The sequence below is a fragment of the Cricetulus griseus genome, chromosome 3, assembly GCF_003668045.3.
Source record: "Cricetulus griseus strain 17A/GY chromosome 3, alternate assembly CriGri-PICRH-1.0, whole genome shotgun sequence".
NCBI classification, from domain to species: domain Eukaryota; kingdom Metazoa; phylum Chordata; class Mammalia; order Rodentia; family Cricetidae; genus Cricetulus; species Cricetulus griseus.
In genome coordinates this window covers 183,460,264-183,486,128 of record NC_048596.1, presented here as the reverse complement: position 1 = coordinate 183,486,128, position 25,865 = coordinate 183,460,264, and the positions used below count along the sequence as shown (strand labels likewise).

At 40.4% G+C, this 25,865-nt stretch overlaps 1 protein-coding gene across 1 annotated transcript in view; it reads right to left on the bottom strand.

The window, feature by feature from the left end:
- The window catches only part of LOC100760422 (cytochrome b5 type B), a 40,842-nt gene extending 17,387 nt beyond the window's left edge, over positions 1 to 23,455 (bottom strand). The window contains exons 1-3 of the mRNA XM_027405943.2: positions 23,215 to 23,455; positions 2,286 to 2,414; positions 1,807 to 1,839 (exon numbers count right to left, since the gene is read on the bottom strand). Of these exons, the coding sequence (XP_027261744.1) occupies positions 1,807 to 1,839; positions 2,286 to 2,414; positions 23,215 to 23,376 (324 nt within the window). The 5' untranslated portion in view covers positions 23,377 to 23,455. The remainder of the gene's footprint in view (positions 1 to 1,806; positions 1,840 to 2,285; positions 2,415 to 23,214) is intronic.
- Positions 23,456 to 25,865: the final 2,410 nt, after the last annotated feature.

The window sequence follows — 25,865 nt, the reverse complement described above, 5'->3', positions numbered from 1 at the left end:
CCAATTGGTATTTTTTTAAAAAAACAAAACAAAACAACAAAAAAAAAACACTTGATAAATTTGTAGACAGGATAACTATAAAAATATATTTCTATTGTTTTAACATAAAGAGTGCTTTCATAATTGCTGTGAAGAACTGAGTGAAGACTCCTAAATTTAAGGTGTGTCCCTTATAGAAAATTATAGTATCCTTTGCATGAAATGAACTCTGAAAGCAGCATTTTGGAACATGTTCAATTAAGGCCATGATTAGCTCAAATTTTACCTTAATGTCACAAGAGGAGTCAAGAATGGGTAAGGTGTGAGGAAGGAAAGACAAAAACCAGCCAAAAGTGCTTACAAATGTTTAAAGAATCATTTCATCTGCCTTTCACAATTTAACAGTTCACAGCAATAGAGGAGCAAGACAGAGGAGTTAATTTATATAAACACTCTGGATTTCAGGGCAACAGAAGGCAGATACTGCCAAGCAAGCAATCTCTTGAATTGAAAGAATTCTTGTGCCAAGGCCAGTTTGAATTGCTGTGCCAAACCTGTTCATTATTTCCTGGCTCAATGAAGAATGAGGATCTAGAAGGAGGAAGGAGTGAGTCTCTGTTGTGTGCACAATGAGCAAGGAAACACCTAGACTGCTATCCCTTGAGGTCATAGGGTAGTGTAATAACCTTATAAAGGACAGAAGTCGAAGGAATCTGTAAGAGAACATGGGTGATGACACCACCCTGCTTGTGGAAATTAGAAAAGGCTTTCAAGCTTTCTTCTTGGTACATAAGGCAAAGCACACTAAGGTTTCTAAATACTCAAATACTGAATCTTTTGTTTTGGCTGCATCAGTGAGCAAACTGGGAAGGGTGTGGGACAATTTGAGCATAAGGTTTTAAAAAATTCATTTGGGGAAATACGGACAGAAAGAAAGGCTTCTATTTTACAGATAAAGAATATATCTTGTAGGAAAAAATTTAATCTGAACATTTATCATCTGTTTTATATAAGTAATGATAAGATTTTTCCTAAACTGAACCCGTAACTTAATTTCTTTCAAAACTACAATAAACATACTTTGGAATCTCAATAAAAAAGCATACAAAGCATTAACAAAATGCTTCTTACTGGGCTGAGGAGACGGCTCAGCCATTAAAGGCTAGGCTCACAAATTGTTAAAATGCTTTCTTTTGTTTAAGATTTAGCTATTCTTTTGTCCTGACAGGTATAAAATCCAAATTCCCTAAAAATAGAATTTTAGTTTGGATAAAAGTAAACTCGAACTCAGAGAGATACATCTGCCTCTGCCTTTGCCTCTGCCTCTGGGGTGCTAGGATTAAAAGCATGCACCACCATATTAGGGCTCTCTCCTTGTTTTAAGTCTTTATTTTTATTTTATGTGTATAAGTGTTCTGCCTACATGAATATCATTTGTGCATTATGTGCATACAATGTCAGCAGAAGTCAGAAGAGGACATTGGATCCCCTGGGACTGGAGTTATAGACAGTTATGAACAATACCATGTGGTTGCTGGGAATTGAACCCAGGTCCTCTGGAAGAACAACCAGTGCTCTTAACCACTGAACCATCTCTACAGCCCATTTTCATGTCTCTTATTAAAATTATTTCTAAAAGCCAGGCACTTGTGATGCATGCCTTTAATCCCACCTGGGAAGCAGAGGCACGTGGATCTCTGTGAGTTCAAGGCCAGCCTGGTCTACAGAGTGAGTTCCAGGACAGCTAGGACTATACAGAGAAACCTTGTCTCCAAAAAAAAGGGAAGAAATACTTGAAACACAAAAGACAAATTAATGATTTCTTACCTTGTTACCACCTTTTTTAGGTTTAAGGTCACTCTGTTTCAAAAAAGAAAGAGAACAATGTTAGATGGATCTAAATGAACCGTAGGAATGCATTAATTAGTTCCTATCCCTCCGAGACTTTAGGGTCTGAAGAAGGGGCCCAGCTCCACCCTTTAGGTTATCAAGATTCCCTATTAGAATGCTAAGCACAAAGGATTTACAAGTCCATAGTTAATACCTTTAGTAAGGAACTTTTCGAGAATAACCAAACCACTATTTTAGGATCAGGTATTATAAACATCAGTTAATAAAAGTAAAAAACTAGTTCCCTTGGCTTCTCTGATATTATGGGCTACACAAGAGAGCTTGATAATTCTTGAGAAAACCAGGCCTGAGAGCTAGGTTGAATGAATTTCTACTCTACTTCATTCTCTCATCTTCTTAATGCCTGCCCAGTAGTTTTCTCTGCATAAGTGACTGAATTATACGACAGTTCTTACCGGATGAACATCACCAATGTAGTACTGCTTCAGCATTTCCCTGGCATCAGGGGAGTGGCCAACATCTTCAAAGCTTTCAGTTGCATCAGCACCAGCTTGTTCCAGCAGAACCTCTTCCCCACCAGGATGCTAGAAGGAAATGGCATTTGCTAAATAGGGTTCTCTCTAAAAAGCAAACTGAAGTTTTTTCTTTCCATCCCCATTCTTCCTTTTCCCTTTCTCCATTTAATGGAACAAACTGTGTGCCACATGTGAGGCACATCAGGAAGAACACAACCATTTTCTACAATATTCTGGCCCAAAATGCATAATGTGGGTAATAATTTATTTCCTTTGTCAACATTAAAACTGCAACAAAACAACAATGAAAACCACAAGTGGGAACTCCGGAATTTCTGGAGTTCTTTATTCTGTTTTCTACATTTTTCTTCCTCCTTCGTCCTGACTCCTTTTTTCAGATGGGGTCTCATGTAGTTTGGTTGACCTGGAACTCGATATATAGCCCAAAATGACCTTTAAGCCAGTTCTCTGTTTTCCTGGGATTGAAGGTGTGGGCCACCACATCCAGACAGAAGTGCTAGGCATTGAACCCAGGGCCTCATGCATTCCATTTCTCTCTCTTTTTAAAAACTTTCTTTTGTGTATGTGTATGCATGTGCACGTGCATGGATTCCTTATGCTCAGCTTCCCGAATGGTTATTCTTGCAACTTCTCTCTAAGTTTGTTTTCAAGTTAAAAAAAAAAAAAAAAAAAAAAAGTCGGGGCTGGAGAGATGGCTCAGAGGTTAAGAGCTGCTCTTCCAGAGGTCCTGAGTTCAATTCCCAGCAACCACATGGTGGCTCACAACCATCCATTATGAGATCTAGTGCTCTCTTCTGATGTGCAGATATACATGGAAGCAGAATGTTGTATACATAATAAATAAATAAAATCTTTAAAAAAAAAAAGTCAGTAAGTAGGTAGGGCAGAGGAAGTACACTATAATTATAAGTTACTAAGAGACTGAGATGTCTTTGTATCCATACTTGTAAAAATAGAATAATGAGAGTTCTTGACAGCTACTGCTATTACATAGGATAGGTTACAAACACTTGACACTGGGGGAGATGGCTCAGTAGGAGAAAGCCTGACAACCTGTTTTTGGTTCCTGGAGCCTATGAAGAGAACCAGCTTCCAAAAGATGTCTTCTGACTTCCCTCCACACATGCTTTGGGGCAGCTTGCACACATGTACAAACACACAAACTAATAATAAAGTAAATTTTTAAAAACTTGACACCTGCCAGGAATGATGACACACACTTTTTGTCCCAGCACTTGGGAAGTAGAAGCAGGCAGATCTCTGAATTCCAGTCCAGCCTGGTCTACACAGTGAGTTCCAGGACAGCCAGGGATACAGAAAGGCCTTGTATCAAAACAGACAGACAGACAGGCAAACATACAAAAAGTAGATACCTGGAAATGCCAAAGGGACTCTGGTGGCTGCACAAGGTAAACACCCTGCCTTTTGAAACTGTTTTTACTAAGTATCACCTATTCCAAAACTGTATTTTCTTAACCCAGCAGTCCCTGACTTCAAAACTCAGCAGACATTTACTTATTAGCAAATTTGGAATTTTTATTATTTAACACATCTAAACCTGTATTCCTGAAGTACTCGTGCTTTTTAGTTAGTTACTTTTTATAACAACCACTTAGACAGTATTAATGTCTTAAAAGATTAATTCGAAAGAAATACAAAACTCCTCAAAGTCACCTTCCAGTCACTTACTCGATAGCTCTCTGAGGATCAGAAAGCTTCTATCTAGTTCTCCTCAAAGATATGCACCCAGGAAATCCCAGCAGCTAAGCTATTTTAATGCAGGAGTAAGAGTACAGTTCACTTGTTTCATCTGAAACCATTCAGCTATTTCATCTGGAGAGAAAAATGAAATCACTGCATAGGGATCTGCATCCCAATTTGCTCTGTGTCTAAACTATGAAAGATATTTTCCCCTTACAGCATATCCCAACAACACAAGAGGTTGAGGAGGGCATCCCAAGCTCAAGCCAGCTGGGACAACTTTGTCAGATGCTGTATCACAATGAAAAGCCGCAGTGGTACACTCAAGAGACAGAGACTAGTGGATTCCTGTGTGGGCTTAAGAGCTGCCCTTACAACTGAGTAAAGCTGGGAGGAAAGGTAGTCGCCCCCAGGGGAGAACACCCCAATTGGTAGTCCAATGCCAATATATGTACATACAAATACATATATGCCTGTAATAACAATTAATGAAAATAAGAAGCCACAAATTTGGACAGCAGGAGGAATATATGAGAGCATTTGGAGAGAGAAATGTTATAATTAAAATACAATCTCAAAAATGAACAACAAAATTTCAAAAAAGAAATAAAATATGACTAAAACAAGCAGCCCTTAACCTGGAGTCTCTCTGAATAAAAGGGAAGGGGTGTATGAGCCTGGGACACACAGCAGGACCATTCTTTTCTGAGCCTTGATAGTAGAAAACAGGAAATGACAAGTGTGTGGCTGGTAATTCACAAGGAAAAAGTCAAATTAAAAATGTTTTTGGGGGGGGGCTGGAGAGATGGCTCAGCAGTTAAGAGCACAGACTGTTCTTCCAGAGATCCTGAGTTCAATTGCCAGCAACCACTTGGTAGCTCACAACCACCTTGAATGAGATCTGATGCCCACTGCTGGCCTGCAGGCAGAAGACTGTATACATAATAAATAAAATCTTTAAAAAAAAAAAAAATGTTTTAGAGGCCAGGCGGTGGTGGCGCTCGCCTTTAATCCCAGCACTTGGGAGGCAGAGGCAGGCTGATTTCTGTGAGTTTGAGACCAACCTGGTCTACAAGAGCTAGTTCCAGGACAGCCTCCAAAGCCACAGAGAAACCTATCTCCCAAAAAAAAAAAAAAAAAAAAAGTTTTAGAGGGGGTCCAGTGGTTAAGTGCACTTGTTGCTCTTGCAGAGTTCCCAGGTTCAGTTCCCAGCAGCTACATAGTGATTCACAACCATCTGTAACTCCAGTTCCAGGGGATCTGATACCATCTAACCTCTGCAAGCACCAAAGCACACCTGTTTTACTCACACATACACAAAGGCAAAAGACTGACATATAAAATAAACAAAAAATATTATGTAAGAAAATCTTTAGAGGGGAAGGTATTGAGACAGGGTATCACTATGTAGTCCTGAATGTCCAGGAATTTGCTATGTAGTCAGTGAAACCCACAGAGATCCACCTGCCTCTGCCTCCCAAGTGCTTGGATTAAAATTGCCTGGCTTAAAAAAAAAGAAGTTCAAAGAAATTAAAAATGAAATGGTTTAAGGCTGAGAGATGGCTCAGTGGATAAACTGCTTATCCCACATAAGTGAAAACTGGAAGTCATGTATATGCCAGGTAAACCTGGCAGCTTACCTGTAATTCCAGAGCTGGGAAGGCAGAAATAAGGGATTATAGGAGCATGCTGACTAACTAGACTAGTCATACAAGTGAGCTTTGAATTCAACTGAAAGCCCTGCATCAAATTAAGGAAGACCCTTGATGTCACCCTCAGCCTCTACACACATGCATACACACATACAAACAAACACCACATGCAAACATACATACACACATCATACACATAGATACATAAAAATGTTTTAACTTTTTTCTTCTGTTAACACCACAAATAATAGGCAGAAAAAGGGGAAACCCTGAGCTACTTTTCGAACATTTGGAAAAGCATTATCAATTATAACTAAGTATTATGTGCAGTTAGTCCTAACTTTAAACATAATAAAACTATTTTGTGGATTAATATATTTATATCTGGTTGGTATTTTAATCATTTTCCTTACAAAAGTTCATAATTACTATTACTAAAAATTTATTAACTACAGATGAGCAAATGAAATTACCCTGTTCATTTCAACTGACACTTAGAACAAAGACTCAAAATTTTATTCACAAAAATTATTTTCAGCATGAATACCTAGTACCAGGACAGACACATCTCTGAATACTGTCTAGGAAAAATGAATGACTCTAATATACTGCTATATTCTCAAGTGCTTTTAGAATCAAAGAGGGGCTATACTACAAAGGTCCTTATCTTGTAGTTAAGAATTTATCAATTTGGGGCTGGAAAGATGGCTCAGCAGCTAAAAGCACTAGCTGCTCAAATGGAGGGAGGGCACAGATTCTGTTCCCAGAACCCACCTAGGGGCTCACAACTGTCTGTAATTCCAGTTCCAGGGGATCTGAAGAGGAGTAGGAGAGACCCTCTTCTGGCCTGTTTAGGCACCAAGGACACACGTGGTATACAGACATATATGCACACAAACATTCACACACAAAAGTTTTAAAAGAATATATCAAATTGCCTGGTGTTGGTGGTGCACGCCTTTAATCCCAGCACTTGGGAAGCAGAAGCAGGCAGACCTCTGTGAGTTCGAGGCCAGCCTGGTCTATAGAGCGAGTTCCAGAATAGGCTCCATAGTTACACAGAGAAACCCTGTCTCGGAAAAAAAAAAAAAAGAATATATCAAATCAACAGAAAAAAATCAAAGCTTCTCTCAGTAAGTATATCACTCAGTTGAACTAAAGACCTAGTTATTTTGGTTAAGACGTTTCATAAAATGTTGTAAAAAGACAGCAAAGGCAATTTCTGGCAGACACATAGATGTGAGTTGCCCAGGGATATTCTACCTGGATTAAATGTCCCAGAGAAATGACAGGGTGACATTTCTGTCAAGAAGTACATGTAGGACTAGTAAGATGGGTTTATCCAGCAAAGCACTTGATGTGCAAACCTGAAAAACCAAGTTTAATCCTCTGAACTAAAGATGAAAAGAGTAAACCAACTCCTTAAAACCGTTCCCTGAACTTCACAGACGTAGCATGGCAAAGGCATGCCCATATCCACACAAACACAATAATAATAATAAATAATTTTAAGTAGATATAATCATAACAAATAACTTCTCACTCTACAAAGTAAACCATTCAAACAACATCAGAGAGGAGACACTTCTTTTGGCTGTTTCAGAGGATTTCTAGTCCATCAGAGCAGGGAAGGCATGGTAACAGGATCACAAGATGCAGATTCATACTGTGGTAGTCTGGATCACTACAGGGAGTAGTAGGAGTTGGCATAATTTCAAAAGGCCTACTCCAGCCGGATGTTGGTGGCACACGCCTTTAATCCCAGCTCTTGGGAGGCAGAGGCAGGAGGATCTCTGTGAGTTCGAGGCCAGCCTGGTCTCCAGAGCGAGTGCCAGGATAGGCTATAGGCTCCAAAGCTACACAGAGAAACCCTATCTCGAAAAGCAAAAAAAAAAAAAAAAAAAAAGGCCTACTCCAAGTGACCTATTTTTGTCAGCTTAGGCACTTCCTAAGATTTACAGCATCCCAAAATAGTGTCAGCAGTTGGCAGATAAGTGTTTATAAACCTGTTGGGGGCATTTCTAAATCAATCCATTTATTTATTTTGTGTGTGTGTGTGTGTGTGTGTACACCCCAAGTCACTTGTATGGAAATCCAAGAACAACTTATAGATGTCAGTTTTCTCCTACCATGTGGATTCCAGGAATAAACTAAAACTTCTCAGTAAGCGCTTACCCAATGAACCATCTTGCTAACTCAGCTTTCATTTTTCTTTTTACTTCAGAAGCAAAGAAGAGAGCAGGGGAGGGGGGAGAAGAGAAAGAGAGGAGTAGGAACTACTACTACTAGTAGTGAAAGGTTACACTTAGGAGATATAGTTCAGTGGCAGAACACTTGTGGAAGGGCAAGACCCTAGGTTTGATTCCCAACACCATACATACACCATTCCTCACACACAAGCCAACTGAAAAAAAATGAAAGAATCAGAATGCCACTAACAATATAAAATGCATCAAATTTGCAAAAATCATAGATAAAAATGTATCTGATTTAATTTAAAAGAATACTTTAACAATCTAAGCATAACATTTTTCTCTGCTTGCTTCTAAAAACAGTTCCACCATGTCAACTAAGTATTTTCCAACTGATTATTCATCTTCATGTTAAAATTATTTATATATTATGGCTGGTGGGGTTTATAAAGAGTAATCAGGCAGGAGTGGGTAAAAGAGAGGGGTGGGAAAGGAAAATCTACTTAACAGGCTTTGAAGAACGTCACAGTGATATATAATACCTTGTAGCTAATCTAAAATATTTTAAATTGTCAAATAAAGAAAACTTTCTAAATGAGATTTTAACTTCTTCATTGGCTGTCAAATTAGTCAAGAACCTCAACTACTAGGGGTGGAAAGATGGCTCAGGAGTTAAGAGCACTGGCTGCTCTTCCAGAGGACCTGGGTTCAATTACCAGCACTAACATGGCAGCTCACAGCCATCTGTAACTGCAGTTCCGGGGGATCTGACACCCCCTTCTGGCCTACATTGGCACCAAGCATACACGATGTACAGACATGCAGGCAAAACATCTATTCACATAAATTTTACAAATTCAAAAACAACTCTACCTCAAAAACTTCAACATTAAGGTCTGGTAATAATACTGGATTCTTTTCAGTAGGACAACACTGCACCTATTCACCACACTTCAATGTTGGGATTATGAGGAAATATCAATCCCTCTGCCATCTGACAGTATTAGTCAGCTACAAGTTTGACAGTCCAGAGCTCTTAGCCCTTTAAAGCCAAAAATTACTGGAATTGTGCTACATTTATGCCTCATTATTCAAACTAATTAAAAGCTACTTAACATGCAAAACCCACATTAGTTAAGGGGTACAGATATGCTACTATACTAATAACAATCCAGATAAAACTGTCTGTTACCTCATCCATTGAAGACAATCAAGGCAGCAAAAGGGGTGGGACAGAGTGGAAAAAGCAGAAACCGTGGAGGCCAGAAATAGTTGTGACAATTTCAATTATGTATACTTGATTTATATTTTATATACAATTAATAGCTACTAAAGCCATGCAATTAACTACCAAAACCAAAAGCTTTCAAAAAATAAAAGTCAGCAAAGCATGAGACTGTTTAAAAAAAATATTTTAGCTAATAAATACAGAATAAGCAGTGTTTTTGTGAAACCAAATCAGGAAGAGATTTTTTGTTTGTTGTTGTTTTGAAATCGGGTCTATTTTACAGCTCTGGCTGTCCTAAAATTCACTATGTAGACTAGGCTGGCCTCGAACTCACAGAGATCCACCTGCCTCTGCCTCCCATGTGCTGGAATTAAAGGCATGTGTCACTATGTCCTCCTTAGGAAGAGATTTATTTATAGTACTTTTACCCACTGAGCCATCTTGCCAGTTCAAGCGATTTGTATAGTGAAATACTTTCATTTCCATCTTAACTCTTTTGTAGAAGGCATTGGTGACTTAATGCTTTGCCTTACATTTTTGGTCTTTAAAGTGCTGAAAAATTGATATGTACCCAGTAAAAACCATACTTCAAATTTTTAGCTTTTTGAAACTGGTGATAAACAGTATGACTCTCTAATGGACAGTGACAGGAAGCCACTTTCCAGTGGGCCATCCAATTATGAGGGCAAACAGCTGCAAGTCAATAATATACTATATAGTATTCAACAATTATAGGAGACATTCGGTATTTTAAAAAGGGGGGGGGCTTTGGTAACTGAACACAATGGTACACACATGCAATACTGATTGATACTTGTGATGTGAAAGCAGGACATAGAGTTCAAAGTCGTCCTCACAGCAAGTTTGAGATCAACTTGGGTTATAGACAATAAATACTTTGTGGTCTGGGCTTTCTCATGAGACTGAGGCAGGAAGATTATTGCTTGAGCCTAGCAGTTCAAGACCAGCCTCGGTGTTAGGTGACATACTGATACTTGAGACTGTCTCTCATAAAATAAATATCCCAGCACTCAGGGAGGTGGCTCTGTGAGCTCAAGGCCAGCCTGGTCTATATAGAGTTCCAGAACAGCCAGGGTTACACAGTAATTCCCTGTCCAAAATAAAACAAAAATGTTCTTTACAACTCCATTCCTACTCCTATATTTGTTTAATCAAGAAAGAATACCAGGTCTTAACTCAAAGAGGGTAGGATAAATTATTCTCAGCCTTTCTGAGTAAAAACAATGATATTATGTGGGAGCCACAAATTGTGTAATAACATATTCAGCTCAAGAACAAACCAAAGCAAGGTTTAAGACAAGTTTCAGGATTTTCTATTTCTCAATATTTGTCCCATATATGACCTGTGGCATTTAAAGCTCTTAACACTTTCAAGTTTGCAATTGGATGCCCAAAACAAAAGTTCTATTCATCCTGTTCCCAGGAAAGCCAAAGAAGGCAGTTCAAAGTCAAAAGCTCAACTGTTTTTTTGTTTTTGTTTTTGGGGGGGTCGTGTTTTTTTCAAGACAAGGATTCTCTGTGTAACAACCCTGGCTAGCCTAAAACTCACTTTGTAGACCAGGCTTGCCTGGAACTCACAGAGATCTGCGTGCCTCTGCCTCTTGAGTGCTGGGATTAAAGGTGTGCACCACCACTGCCCAGCCAAAAGCTCAACTTTCAATCCTTGTACATGTGACTATATGCAAATAATGCTAATGCTATTAGGTTAGAAATCCCTGGGTTGAACAACCCTACACCTAAGGCTCAGGGAACATCCTAGAAGTGGGCCAGAAAGATTTTAAGAGCCTGAAGACCAGGATATCTGCTGCAAGACAGGGACTCTGCACACAAGAAATTTCAACATGGCTGCCTAAACTAAACCATATAATGATCACACCAATTGGGAGGCCAATATGAATGGGAGAAACTTCACAAGCCCCCACTCCTAGATGAAGAGCTACAGGTATTGGCTGCTGAGAAAAGAATCCATTTTTCTTCAGGGAGGAACCTCCTGATAGGCTGTCCAATCCCAAGCGTCAGACCTAAACACACGCACATATGACATATGATCAACACTAAAGGAGAGCATGGGAGGAGTTGGAGGGAAGAGATTGAGGGATAGAAATAATATAGTGTACTAATGTATGAAATTACCAAAAACAAAACAAAACAAAAAACCTACTTTAAAAAAAAAAAAAACGAAAATAAAAGGCAACAAAAGGATTCCTTAAAAATAAAAGCAAAGAGGTTGATTTCTTTTGTTTTTTGAGGCAGGATCTCTCTGCATAGCCCTGGCTGTCGCCCTGGAACTCTATAGATCAGGCTGGCCTAGAACTCAGAGACCTGCCCTAGTCTGTCTCCTGTACTCTGGGCTAATAAGTGTGTATCACAATCAATGTGGGCTGGGGAGATTGCTCAGTCAGTACAGTGCTTTCCACATTAGCATAAAGACTCACCCATGTAAAAAGCTCAGCACAGTGGAGAGTGCTTATAATCCAAGAGTAGGGGAAGCAGACATGAGGATTCAGTTCAGTGACAGTCTCAAAACACAAGGTACAGGGCCTCCAAGATGGTTCAGAAGGTTCATCAGGTAAAAGTACTTGTTGCCAACCCTAATGACCTGAGTTCATTCCCCATGACCCACGTGGCAGAAGGAGAGAACAGATTCCTGAAAATTGTCTGCTGTCTTCCACATGTGTGCTACGGCATGTACATGTATACAAACAGATTTTAAATAAATAAAGTGTTTAATCATAATAAAATTTCCAAAAGAAAAACAAAATGTATCAATGTACCACATCACATTAACTGAAAGAAGGGAAAAACAACTTAATCATCTAGTGACAGAAGAAAGCACTTGACAAAGTTCAACACAAAAAATCTTAGAAAACTAGAAAGAAGGAAATTTCAGCAACATAATAAGTAGCACTTATGAAAAACATACAAAAGAATACTCAAAGTGAAAGACTGTTCCTTAATCAGCAACAAGATCAGATGTCAGTTCTCAGGACCGCTGTTCAGTACTGTACTTAAAAGTTCTGGCCAAGAAACTTAGACAAATAAACAGAAATCCAAATAAGAAGGAAGAAAGGAGGGAAGGAAGGAAGGAAGGAAGGAAGGAAGGAAGGAAGGAAGGAAGGAAGGAAGGAAATATAGAGAGAAAGAAATAGAAGAGCTTAAAGAATCTACAAAAAAGGTATTAACAGGTCACAAAATAAGTCAGCAAGGTTTGGGGAACAAGCACAAAAAAAAAAAAAAAAAAAAAAAAAAAATGTTTCCATAACCAGAAATGAATGATTCTCCCTCCCCCGGGAAAAAAAAAAAAAAGGAAGGAAAAGGAAATTCTACTTAATAGCATCTAGAAGAATTACTACCCAAATTCAACCATGACCAAGGAATCCCACACTGGCCTTGAACTTAAAGTAATCCTCCTGTCTCAGCCTCTTGAGTACAGGGATTACAGGCATGAACCACCACAGCTGACTTATACAATCCCATTTCTATGGTAAAATTCATAGAAACAGAAATCAGAACAGTGAACTGCCAAGGCTGGGAGCATCAGGGAACTGGGATTTGTTGTTTAATGGGTAGTTTCAGAATGGAATGAGAGAACTCTGAAGACAGATGATGGTAATAGTTGTAAAAAAATGTGAATGTGCTTATTGTGGTGATAGCTACACAATACTGTAAATGAAATGAATGGCACTGAACTGTACAGGTAAAAATGGTTAAAATGAAGAGCTAAAGCCATAGTCGAGGTAGTCCTCAACTCCTAGTATTCAGGAAGCAGAGGCAGGCAGGTCCCTGAGTTTGACGCCAACAAAGTCTACAGATTGAGTTACAGGACAGCCAGGGCTACATAAAGAAACCCTGTATCAAGACTGGTGGTGGTGCTGGTGGTGGTGGTGGTGCTGGTGGTGGTGGTGGTGCAGCACACCTTTAATCCTAGCATTCAGGAGGAGGCAGAGGCAGGTGGATCTCTGTGGGTTCAAGGCCATCCTGATCTACAGAGTGAGTTATAGGACAGCCAGAGCAGTTACACAGAAAAATCCTGTCTCGAAAAAACAAAACAAAATAAACCCTTTCTCAAAAAACCAACCAACAAACAAAAACAAAAATGGTTGATGATGGTTCAATCCTCAACACTGCAAAAGTAAAAAAGGTAAAAATAGTTTTATATACCTGCACATATATAAATACACATATACACCACTTACTGTTATAAAACAGAACCTTAATTTATATACCAACATTTAACATAAGCCCAAATTTACTTCTGTCTAAATCACAGACAAACAAGACAAGAGTTTGAGGTTATGCTCCATAATCAAGACTGGTTGTCTAGATTAATAATTAATAAATAATTAATAATTAAGTCTACTAAACAACAAAAAATTTCTTCCTTGGCCTAGGAAGTAGCAGTGTGCTTATCAAACATGCAGAAGATTTGATACTTAGCATAGCAAAAGCACAACAAAATACAATATAATAACAACAAAACTTACAAGGAGCTGGAGAGATGACTCCACAGTTAAGAGCACTTACTGCTCTTGAAGACTCATTTGGTTCCCAGTACCCACAATGGGCACTTTAGGGATACTTATAACTATAGTTCCAAGAGATCCAACACCCTATTCTAGCCTCTACAGGCTCCTGCACTCAAGTTCACAGATACTCATACATACACAAAATCAAAAATAAATCTGAGCCAATTACATACACACAAGCTAGAGAAACAGTTCAATCATAGAGTGTTTATTTGCCTAGTAAGCCCAAGGTCCCCAGTTCAAGCTCTACACCAAAACAAACAAGTAAGATTCCCACCTACTTTGATTAAATAAAACCTAGTATTATATAATACATAATGCCCACTTTCTTTAGCGCCTACTTTGCATTAAAATCTCTTGTGTTTAGTTTTGGGGTTTTGTTGTAACTCAGACAGTTCTCAAACTCAAGATTTTCCTAATTCAGTTTAAGTACAGGGATTTCAGATTGACACCACAGATGGCTTGCATTTAAATCTCATGTAAGCTACCATATAAGCTAACAGAAGAAACAATTGACTGTGTGGTCTACATAACATATTTTTAACTCAAGCAAAAAATAACCAAATAAAACATGTACAGCTATGAGAAAACTTTGTACTATCCTCTTGTGAAGGATCACAATTCAACCATCCAAAGACTATGTATGTTGTAGGGAGCAGAAGTAGTCTTAAATTCAATTAGTTTACTAAATACTACTGATAGAGAACAGAAAAATCTATGCTTTACAAGACAAATCAAAGAACAAATTACTAATGGAAATTTATCCCAGATTATTAAGTCTATGGAAAGAACAGAGGAGTAATCAACTGACAAGAGAATGTGAGGAATGACAATTACAGTATAAAATTCTAGCTGGAAAAAAAGTATTCAAGTTGTCTGTGGATGGAAATTCCATATTGATGCAGTAAAAATGTGACAATGGAACTCTACTAGAGATCACCTGATTTGGAAAATGGAACTGAGAAACATTAGCTTGAGGAAGCTGCAAAAATTAGGCTGGATGATAAAGAGCAATCTCTAGCCAAATACATTATATCACCAAAGCCAAAAACGAAGATTAAAGTGTGACAGGGAAAAGAAAGATAACACAGCTAGGAAGTGACAGGAGGAAATGATAGCATTTGCTTAGGATAAAAGTGAACCTGGTAAGACAGGGGTGTTGCCTAGGAAACAAGCCTGATGCCAAAGGGTGTACCTCGTAAGGTCACCAAACTACCCCAACTCCCAAATTCAGGTCTACAAATTCTAACATAACCTGATAACCTTACTCACCCCAGGCACCACTGCTACAGACTCTCACAAGTGTTTAGGTATCTTCATAGAATAACAATTTTAATTAGCTAATTACTGTGGGTGATGCACACACAGGCCAGACAGAGCACATGTGTGGAGACCAGAGAACAATCCTGTTTAGTAGGTTTTCCTTCACCCTATGTAAGTCCCAGGAATTGAATTCAGGTAGTGAGACTTGAACCATAAGTGCTCTACCAGCTGAGTCACCTCTTAGAACCCACAATTGTTACATTATTTAGTGTCTTTCTTTACCACTAGACTATAAACTCTTAGGAATAGGGACCACAGCTGCCTTCTATGTGATTGAGACAGAGCATGACATCTATAAGACGATTGGGGAACATTCATTCTGTTCAAAGGGTACATGCATGCCTATGACCACATATGAAATGAACACACAAATGAAGACAAAGCCATTGATCGGGTCACCCTGCTTGTGCAGGGCCAAGGATTAAACTTTGCCTCATCTTATTTCAAGTCTTCCCTAGGACTACTCACATGAACTGCTGAGGGAACAGAATGATAGATAGATAGATAGATAGATAGATAGATAGATAGATAGATAGATAGAGATATAGATATAGATATGCCTACCCACCACTTAACAACTGAATGGTTTTGTTGCTGCTGCTTTTGTTTTTGTTTTTTTTAACCATTCTTATGAAAATCCACTAAAATGAGTAGTCAAACTGATGTTTTCAGGGGATCCCCTGGGACTGCACCTAATAGACTGTATTCTCTACCTTCTGTCAGGCCAAGCCACTGTCTCCTACATATGACAGCAACTACTGCCAGCTCCTTCCTGCTACTCCTAGGCATCTAATTCAAAGTTTCTGACACTTAGCATTGCAAAGATATGGCTGGAATATGGAAAGTTCCAGGTTTTATCTACCCATAAATAAATAAATAAATGTATGTTGCTGGAACAATTTAGTTCTATATTATTTGAAAAAAATCCATGTTTTTCTAAGCTCTTTATGCTAGGTTCTGAAAGTGTTTATATGCACTATTTAAATTACTAATCAAAACCACCCCAAGAAGGTACTACTGTTGCGGAGGTTCTTTCCCGCCAACCCCAAATGAACACACAGACTCTATATTAATTATAAAACTATTGGCCAATGGCTAGGGCTTATTGGCTAGCTCTGTCTTAATTATTAACCCATTTTTATTAATCTAAGTATTTCCACGTGGTCTTGGTTTACCAGAGAATGCCTGGCAAGTCCTCTCTTTCCGGGGCTCTACATGACAACTCTATCTGCCTACATTTCCCAGAATTTTTCTTGTCTCCTAGTCCCACCTATCTTCCTGCCTTATTGGCCAGCAGTGTTTTATTCATCAACCAATAAGAAAAAACATATATACAAAAGGACTTCCCCCATCATACTACTATCTGCATTTTACAGATGAGAAAGGGTCTTTACAGTGCTACTTACCCAAGTTGCATACCTTGTAAGTACTAAAGTAGGACACTTGAACCAGGCACCTGGGCCATAAAGTTGGCCTCCAGTCATTATTAGAAGAGGATGCTTTCAGGTTAAAACAACAGATTAAAAAAAAGGAAGGAAGGAAAGAAAAGAGGGAAAAAGAAAGGAAGAGAAAGAAAGAAGGGAAAGAGGGAAAAGAAAGGGAAAGAGAAAGAAGGAAGGAAAGAAGGAAGAGAGGGGGAAGGAGGGAGGGAGGGAGGGAGGGAGGGAGGGAGGGAGGGAGGGAGGGAGGGAGAGAGGGAGGGAGGAGAAAAAATTTTAAAAAACTATCTTGGCCCATGAGATGGCTTAGTGGGTAAAGAAGATACCTGTTGTCAAGCTTGACAACCTGAGCTCAATTCTCAGGGCCCACAGAGTGGACATAGAGAATCAGGTTCTACAAATTGTCATCTGACCTTAAACACACCATAACATGTGCACCATGGCACTCTTGTGAATTTGTATACACGCACGCGCGCGCGCGCACACACACACACACACACACACACACACACACACACACACACACAATTTTTAAAACTTAATAAACATTTTTAATTAAAAAAAAAAAAAAGCTGGGCATGATGATATATACTTGCAATTCCAGTACTTAGAAGGTTGAAGCAGAAGGATTGAGTTTGAGGTCAGCCAAGACTACATACAAAGTTCAAGGCTACCCTGAGCAATTTAGTTAAATCTTATGGGGGGGGGGCGGGTTGGGGGAGTTATGGACAGGCATGGTAGCCCACTTCTTTAATCCCAGGCAGAGGCAGGAGGATCTCAGTGAGTTCCAGACCAACCAGGGATACAGTGAGACCTTGTCTCAAACAAACAAAAAAAAAGTGAAAAAAAAAAAAAATGCAAGACTGAAAAGCTATCTTACAAAAAGATAAAGCCCATGAAACAGTACCAAAGATCATGAGTCATCAGGGAAGTAGAACTATATACCACTGCTTACCCATCAGAATAGCTGCAAGTAAAATGATTAACAAATACAGGGTGCCAGTGAAGACAAGCAGACCTTAAAGAACTTACATGTTGGTATGAGTATAAAATGATGTGAATTCTAAGAGAAGCACTGACCACTGCCTAAAAATTTACAGATATATTGCTTCACTCTTACCATTTAACCAGTAAGTATTAAGAATGGAAATTTATGTCTACAAAGAGATTTGTACATGGAAGTTCATAGCAGTTTTAGTCATAACAGTCAAAAACCAAAACTACCCAAATGTCAATCAACAGGTGAATAAAAAGCATATCCATACAAAGAAAAAGAAACAGAAAAGGAATGGATAAAAGAAGTGAGAGACATATACACTATTCTACATTAGAAATCAAATCAATGGTTACACTAGAAATGGTAAAAATATTCTTCCTGATTTAAATGGTGGTTACAAATGTAACATTTCCCAAAACGTAAATATTTTTTTTATTTTGTATTTTTTTTTGTCAATCCCTTCTCCATCTCTTCCCCCCAATCCACCATCAGCCCCACCCCACCCACCCCACCCACCCCACCCCACCCCACCCCCCCCTGCTCCCCAGGGAGGTTAGGGCCACCACATCATCCTGGGCTGGGCCTGGGCCCTCCCCCATGTGTCCAGGCCGAAAACTTAAATATTTAACTCTATATCCATTATCTGTACACTTCATTGTCTGTATGTAAGATGTCAATAAAACTGACTTGGGGCTAGAGGGAAACTAGATACTTATACACCCCAAATGTTTATCAATAGGAAACTGCCTGAATTTATTAGGTTATCTACAACAAATCCTATCCAAATATTGATATGGGAAAGTCCTTTGAGGTACTGTGGGGTTTGAATGAGAATTGCTCCCCTCCCACTCATATATTTGAATGAACTGTTTGGGAAGTATTAGGAGGTATAGCCTTGTTAGATCAGATGTGGCCTTGTTGGAAGAGGTGTGTGACTGGGAGTAGGCTTTGAGGTTTCAAAAGCCCACAGGAGGCCCAGTCTTATTCTCTCTACAACTTGTAGATCAGCTACTGCTCCTGTGTCATTCCTCCCTGTCATGATATTCATGGACTAAACCTCTGAAACTGTAAGCAAACCTCCAATTAAAGACTTTTCCTTTGTAAGTAGTCTTAGTCATGGTATCTCTTCATAGAAATAGAACATAGGTTAAAAAAAGAAACACAGGAGCCAGGCTGGTGGTGCACACCTTTGATCCTAGCATTGGGGAGGCAAAGAAAGGGGGATTTCTGTGAGTTCAAGGCCAGCCTGATCTACGTAGTGAGTTTCAGATCAGCCAAGGCTTCATAGTGAGAACCTGTCTCAAAAACAAAACAAAAATGAAGCAAAACAAAGAAGCAATGCAGGGGCTGAAGAGATGGTTCAATGATTGATTGTACGTGCTTACAATCAAGTTTATTCCCAGAATCCACATCAGGTGCTCTTAACTGCCTGTAACTCTAATTCAAGGGAATCCAACATCTACTGGTACCTCATGTGAGTTACCTACCAAGCCAGATTTACTGGCTTCTGCATAGTTTTCTGGCCATATTATCTTTTTTGGGAGGAGAGGGGAGACTTGAGACAGGGTTTCTCTGTGTAACAGTCCTGGCTGTACTGGAACTCGCTCTGTAGACCAGGCTGTCCTCAAACTTATACATCTGCCTGGCTCTGCCTCCTGAGTGCTGGGATTAAAGGCGCCACCACCCAGCGTGTACTTATTACCCTTCTAGTCCAAGCCACTATTCTTTGCCTTAATTACAACATCTTCCTTAACTATGCTCCCCAATTCTACCTTTGTCCTCCATCACTGCTTTCTCAATAGAGCTTGAGAAATGACCCAATTAAACATTAAATTGCATTATATCATGCTTTTTCTCCAGTGATTTCCCATCTCAGAATAAAAATCAAACTTCATCCTAAAACCAACAAAGCTGGAACATGATCAACCCTCTAATCATTCTGGTCTCCTGTGCTACTACCCAACCAATGTCCCCAAACATATCAGACATATTCTTACCTCAAGGCCTCTTGTGCCCTCCCCCAAGGAATGCTCTCCCTGTAGACATCCACCTGACTAGCTCCCTCACTTTACTCCTGGCCTTTACTCACCCTCAAGACACTATCCCTGGCTTTCATACCAAAAATGTCAATCCCTTATCTTTACTCTCTCCACCATATATACACAGATTACACCATCCCCTTTCTTCTTAGCACCTATCTAACCATGGATTACAATTCATTCATTTACTCGGTTTACTGTCTGTTTCCTATGCATTGTGGACTTTAGATGGCATAGATCCACTACCGTATCCTTAGTACCTAAAACAGCATCTGGCACTAAGTAGAGGTTTAATATTTGCCTAAGTAGATGAATGAATAAGCTTGGAATGATAGAGATTATGGAACAGGTTAACCAGGAACAGCTAACTGCAAACTAAGCATGGTGGTTCAAGTGTGTCGTATCAACACTAAGGAAGCTGATACAGAAGGACTGCCACAAATCAAGGCCATTCTGGGCACCCTAAAGCCAGCATGGAATACAGGTTAAGACCCTGTCTTAAAAAAAAAATAAATAAAAAATAAGAGGGCTGGAGAAATGGCTCAGAGGTTAAGAGCACTGACTATTCTTCCAGAGGTCCTGAGTTCAATTCCCAGCAACCACATGGTGGCTCACAACCATCTGTAATGAGATCTGGTGATCTGGTGCCCTCTTCTGGCGTGCAAGCATATATGGATGCAGAATGTTGTATACATAATAAATAAATAAATCTTAAAAAAAAAAAAAAGAAAAAGAAAAAAAGACAACAAAGAAACAGCTAACTGAAGATAAAGAGCCATATCTCAAGCTTCAAGGGAAGCCTTGCCTACCAGATGTCATCTGTAGATACATCAGTTCATGGTAAAATAGGCGGATAACCTTTACTTACCTGGATCCTTCCAAATTCACTATCTATGCTCAATCAATAAATTCTGGGAAAATGAAAATCACAAAGCTTGAAGTAAAATAATGGACTGCCTCCATATTATGGACTATAATTTAACAGAAAATGTCTTAGAAGGCAAATACCAGAATACATACTTAAAACTAGGATTTTAAAGTAATACTATGTGGACAAAAGAAATCAAGGGATCTTCTAAGCCTGACTGTCACTCATCAGACAATTGTATGATCATAATCTCCCAGAAACTATTTCTGGTATCCCTAACCATGTCACTCTTAACAAGTTGTTTAAAAAAAATTAAGCTGAGCACCTTTAATCTCAGGACTCAGGAAGCAGAGGCAGGCAGACATCAGAGAGAGAGAGAGAGAGAGAGAGAGAGAGAGAGAGAGAGAGAGAGAGAAAGGAAGGGTGGAATGACAGAAAAGAGGGGCCTGGCCAGGAGTGATGTTATACAGGCATCATTAATTCTAGTACTTGGGAGAATCAAAAGTTAAAGGTTATGTAAGATTTGTTTCAACAAACAAAACAACAAATGACTGGGCTGGGTGTATAGAGGTATGGTACAGTGCTTGCCCTGTATTCATCTAAGGCCCCGGGTGCAATCTGAAGAACCATTTCTTTAAAAGGAGGAAGAGCAAACCCGAGAGTCAGATATGGTGGCACAGACTTGGAGACCCAGCTCTCAGGAGGCTGAGGTAGGACTACAAAGAGTTTAGTCCCTAGCCTGGGCCGCAGAGTAAAATCCTGTCTCAAACAATGACATTCAGGGTAGAATACTTTACTTGCCTAGCATGTGTGAGGGTCCTGGGTTCATTTCCCAGCCTTTGGGGGGTGGAGTGTATGGTCTACTATACAAATGTAAGAAATTACCAAATTCTTTAATTTTGTTCATTGTCTACTAGGAAAAATTCATTAGCACAATGTCCTTTTTGCAAAACTTTATACTGAGACTCTAGAGGGAAGGTGTGGCTCTGGGAAAATAGTTCAGAAGTAGTGTTTGCCTGGTATGTGCAAGGCCTTCATATGCAATATCCAATATCACACACACACACACACACACACACACACACAAATGAATTGTTCTCAAAACAAAGCTGAATTATAAGATATCAGCCATAGGGTATTATTCTATAACAAAATAAAAATGATCACACAAATCAAGGCTTCAAACTAATCTTTAGTGACTGCTGATCACTGCTTCCCTGAGGTTGAGAATGACAGCAAAGGAACAAAAGGGTACATTTTAGGGGAATGAAGATGCTCCATTTCCTCAGAGGTGATTACGTGGCTGAATACCTGTCAAACCTAAGTCTAGAGATGTAATTCAGTTGACAGAGTGCCTGACAAGCAAGAGGACTGGATCCCTAGCAGGGCACACACAGGAAAATTAGAAGTTCAAGGTCTAGCCGGGCGGTGGTGGCACATGCCTCTAATCCCAGCACTCAGGGGGCAGAGGAAGGCGGATCTCTGTGAGTCCGAGAAAAAGTTCAAGGTCTAAATAGACGACAACATAGTTGAGATGAAAGCCAGCTTGGGATACATCAGACCCTGTCTCAGGAAGAAAAAAAAAATTATCTATTGCACAACCGTCTCAAAGAAATCTTGTGTAATGAGATTTGATCTGAAGAGCTAAGAAAAAGGGTTGAGAAATTTAGCTTAAAAGTAAAAGACTTGCCTAATATGGCCAAGGCCCAAGGTCAATCCCCAATACCTTTAGAAGTTTCAAAAATAAAAAATAAAGTGACGGAATATATAGTCAATGGCAAAAGGGGAAAAAATCATGGCTTCTAGGTCAACTCAAAATAGGGGAGGAAAATATCTAAAAAAAAAAAAAAAAGAAAGAAAAGAAATCAGGCCATCATCCTTTAACTCAGCACTCAGGAAGCAGAGGCAGGCAGATCTCTCTGAGTTTGAGGCCAGACTGGTCTACAAAGAGTTCCAGGACAGACAAGGATATATACAATGAGACCTGGTCTTTAACAACAAAAATCAAAATCAACTGGCTAGTTGGGAACGGGGATAGCAGGAATCTCGGCTCCACTGGAGAGAGTAGTCATTGGTTAAGAGCACAAACTACACTCTCAGAGGATCCAAGTTCAGTACCCAGAACCCACATTACTCCAGCTCCTGGGGTTCTGACCTTTGCAGGTACCAAAACACTGATGCACAAGCCCTCGTACACATAATAATTTAATTTTTTAATAAAAAAAAATTCTCGGCTTCTCCTCAAGAAAATAAAAGCCCCAAAGGTACTGTTTCCTAAGGCATACTTTCTGGAAAGTAAGGAGCAGTTCTGAAACGGTTTCGACTGGATTAGGCCGTTAAGTAAGTAAGTGAGAGAGAGAGAGAGAGAGAGAGAGAGAGAGAGAGAGAGAGAGAGAGAGAGAGAGAGTGTGTGTGTGTGTGTGTGTGTGTGTGTGTGGATTAGGCCGTTGTGTGTGTGTGTGTGTGTGTGTGTGTGTGTGTGTGTGGATTAGGCCGTTAAGTAAGTGTGTGTGTTGTGTGTGTGTGTGTGTGTGTGTGTGTGTGTGTGTGTGTGACCTTGAGGGTTCTCGGCCTTCGCGAGCCTCAGTTTCTCTATATGGAAAACGGGCCTCCGCGAGCCTCAGTCTCTCTATATGGAAAACGGGCTGATGGTCTGCCACGTGATCTAGCAAGTACTGCATTCATTAAGAAACGCACGCTGTCACCCGAGGCTGAGACTGCAGCCACGAGAGCCCGTGCCTGCCTCCCGGGAGGTCCCCCAGAGGGTTGCGGTCCCTTCCGGCGCGCCGCGCGACGGCTGCGCGTGGCCTCCACCCCTCACCCCGGCAGCGCGCGGCGGCCTCCCGCCTCCCAGGCCCGCACCTCGCTGAGGAAGCGGGTAATATTGTAGACTCGCCCGTGGATCACCATCCACGTCTCCTCCGCGGAGTTTCGCTTCGCCACCTCCTCCAGCCGGTAGTACTTGACGGAGGGGTCGCAGCCCTCGTCATTCCCGCCGCTGCCGCAGGCCTCTGAGGTCGCCATTGGGTCCGAGTCCCTCTCTACCGCTATCTGGGGTTCTGCAGCGAACTTCCTTCAGGTCCGGCCCGCGCTTGTTCCTCGTCGGCTTCCGTAACCGGGTAAAGCCTGGTCCGACCTCCAGGTAACCAATCAGCGTCGTCCAGTCCTTCCAACCTTGCCAATCAGATACCGTGATTTTGGACCGGCGCCTAAACGTTGCCGGGTGACAGATGTCACCTCGGGAGAGGGTTCTCTTCGCTGGGCCCACAGGCAAACATAGTCCTGAAAGAACCGGGTCTCCAGAGTCTCTTTTCCCTTCCCTCCACCCTGGGTTCCCCGAGTCACCGGAAGCTCTATCTTCCCGAACAGAATTGCAGCCCCGGGTTGCTCTGGTTCCCCTTAGGCTCCAAACGGCTCCGCAATAAAAATGGGCGTGATGACCTCTACCTTCCTTTTGCAGACGCTTGACACACTAAATGGGAGTGTGTAAAGAAAGGTCTGAGCACACAGCAGTCGCTGTGTAAATTGCAGCTGGCTTTGGACACCAGGGCACAACACACAAGGACAGCACTTGGAGGCATGAGCAGATACCCCAAGTTTCCTCCACTACAAAAAAAAAAAAAAAAAAAAAAAATGATCTCTGATGGAATCTTTCAGTGATCAGGACCTGTCAACACTATTTTAGTTTTTAAATGACCTAAAATGGATGCCAGGCGGTGGAGCCTAAAGGTGGTGCACGCCTTTATTCCCAGCACTCAGGAGGCAGAGGCAGGTGGATCTCTGTGAGTTGGAGGCCAGCCTGGTCTACAGAGTGAGTTTCAGGACAGGTTCCAAAACAATACAGAGAAACCCTGTTTCAGAAAAAAAACAAAAACAAAAAACAAAACAAAAAAACTAAAATGGGACTTACTTCAGACCCCTGCCAGAAGTCTAGGTATTTCGGAATTCCAAGTTAAAGTTCAGGGTTGTGAACCTCTTATCTTTTTTGTTTGATTGGTTGTTTTTTCGAGACAGGGTTTCTCTGTGTAACAGCCCTGGCTGTCCTGGAACACACTCTGTAGACCAGGCTGGCCTTGAACCCACAGAGATCCTGCCTCTGCCTCCATTTCCCAAATACTAAGATTAAGTGTGTGTGTGACCACTTCTAGCAAAAAAAACAAACTCTGGAAGCTGAGGGTGTAAAAATACAATGCCTAATTAGCATGTCTGAGGCCCTGGGTTCAATTTCCAGCTCTGAACAAAAGAAAAAAATCCAAAGAAACCAGTTCTCCTCTGAAAGAAATGAAACATAGGCACACAGACACATATAATGTACCTTTCTCTCTCTCTCTCTCTGTGTGTGTGTGTGTGAGAGAGAGAGAGAGAGAGATTTAATTTCTAAAAGAGATTATTGCCAAAAGCAGTGAAAACAAGCTCTCTGCACATATTTGATAGCTCAGAAGGAACCTCAGTACATGCGAATCTTCTGAGGATTCTCTGCCGCACATGCAGAGACCGGTAGGTACGGATATAGAGCCAGAAATTGACATTTTTAGCAAGTGTTTCCCTTGTTTTTCATGCAGTTTGTCTGTGAACAGTGTTGAAAAACACTGAATTTTAAATCATGATAAAAATACCTTTATCATCCATATGATGATTTAATTAAAGTTCTCTCATCATTTCCTTTCTACCTCCAATAGTGTTTTTTGTTTGTTTTGGTTTTGTTTTTGTTTGTTTTTTCCAGACAGGGTCTCTGTAGCATTGGAGCCTTTCCTGGAACCCTTTTTGTAGACCAGACTGGCCTCGAACTCACAAAGATCTGCCTGCCTCTGCCTCCCCAGTGCTGGGATTAAAGGTGTGCACCACCACTGCCCAGCATAATGTTTGGTGTCTTTAAAAAGGATAGAATGGGGGCTGGAGAGATGACTCAGAGGTTAAGAGCACCGACTGCTCTTCCAGTGGACCAGAGTTCAATTCCCAGCAACCACATGGTGGCTGACAACCATCTGTAATGAGACCTGGTGCCCTCTTCGGGTGTGCATGCATGCAGATAACTGTATACACAATAACATGCAGATAACTGTATACACAATAAATAAATAAGATCTTTAAAAAAAAGATAGAATGGGAGAAACTCTGTCGAAGGGAGAGGTGGAAGATGTTCCTCTGGAAAAGGAAAAGTAGGTCTTTCCCTGAGGGAAAGACGGATTTTTAAAGCTATCACAGTCCATCATTCTCTTTTTTCCTTCCCAGGGCCAACCTCTGAGAAGTTCTTTGGGAAGTTTGTTATTGCAAAGCTAGGAACCTTTATCCTCTAGCCTGGTCATCAGCATTCTGTGGCAAAATTCGCACCCTCAGATCAGCCTGCTTTCCCCTACTTTTTATCTGGGGAAAGCTCTGGACAAACAGGCACTAATGAGGATGTTTTCCTCTTTGAGTTCAGCTGCCTAGCATCAGAACCTCATTCTTCCTCCTTCCAGGGTTGTCAGTTTGTTTTTAATTGGTAATAAGTATGTTCACATTTCAAAAATAAA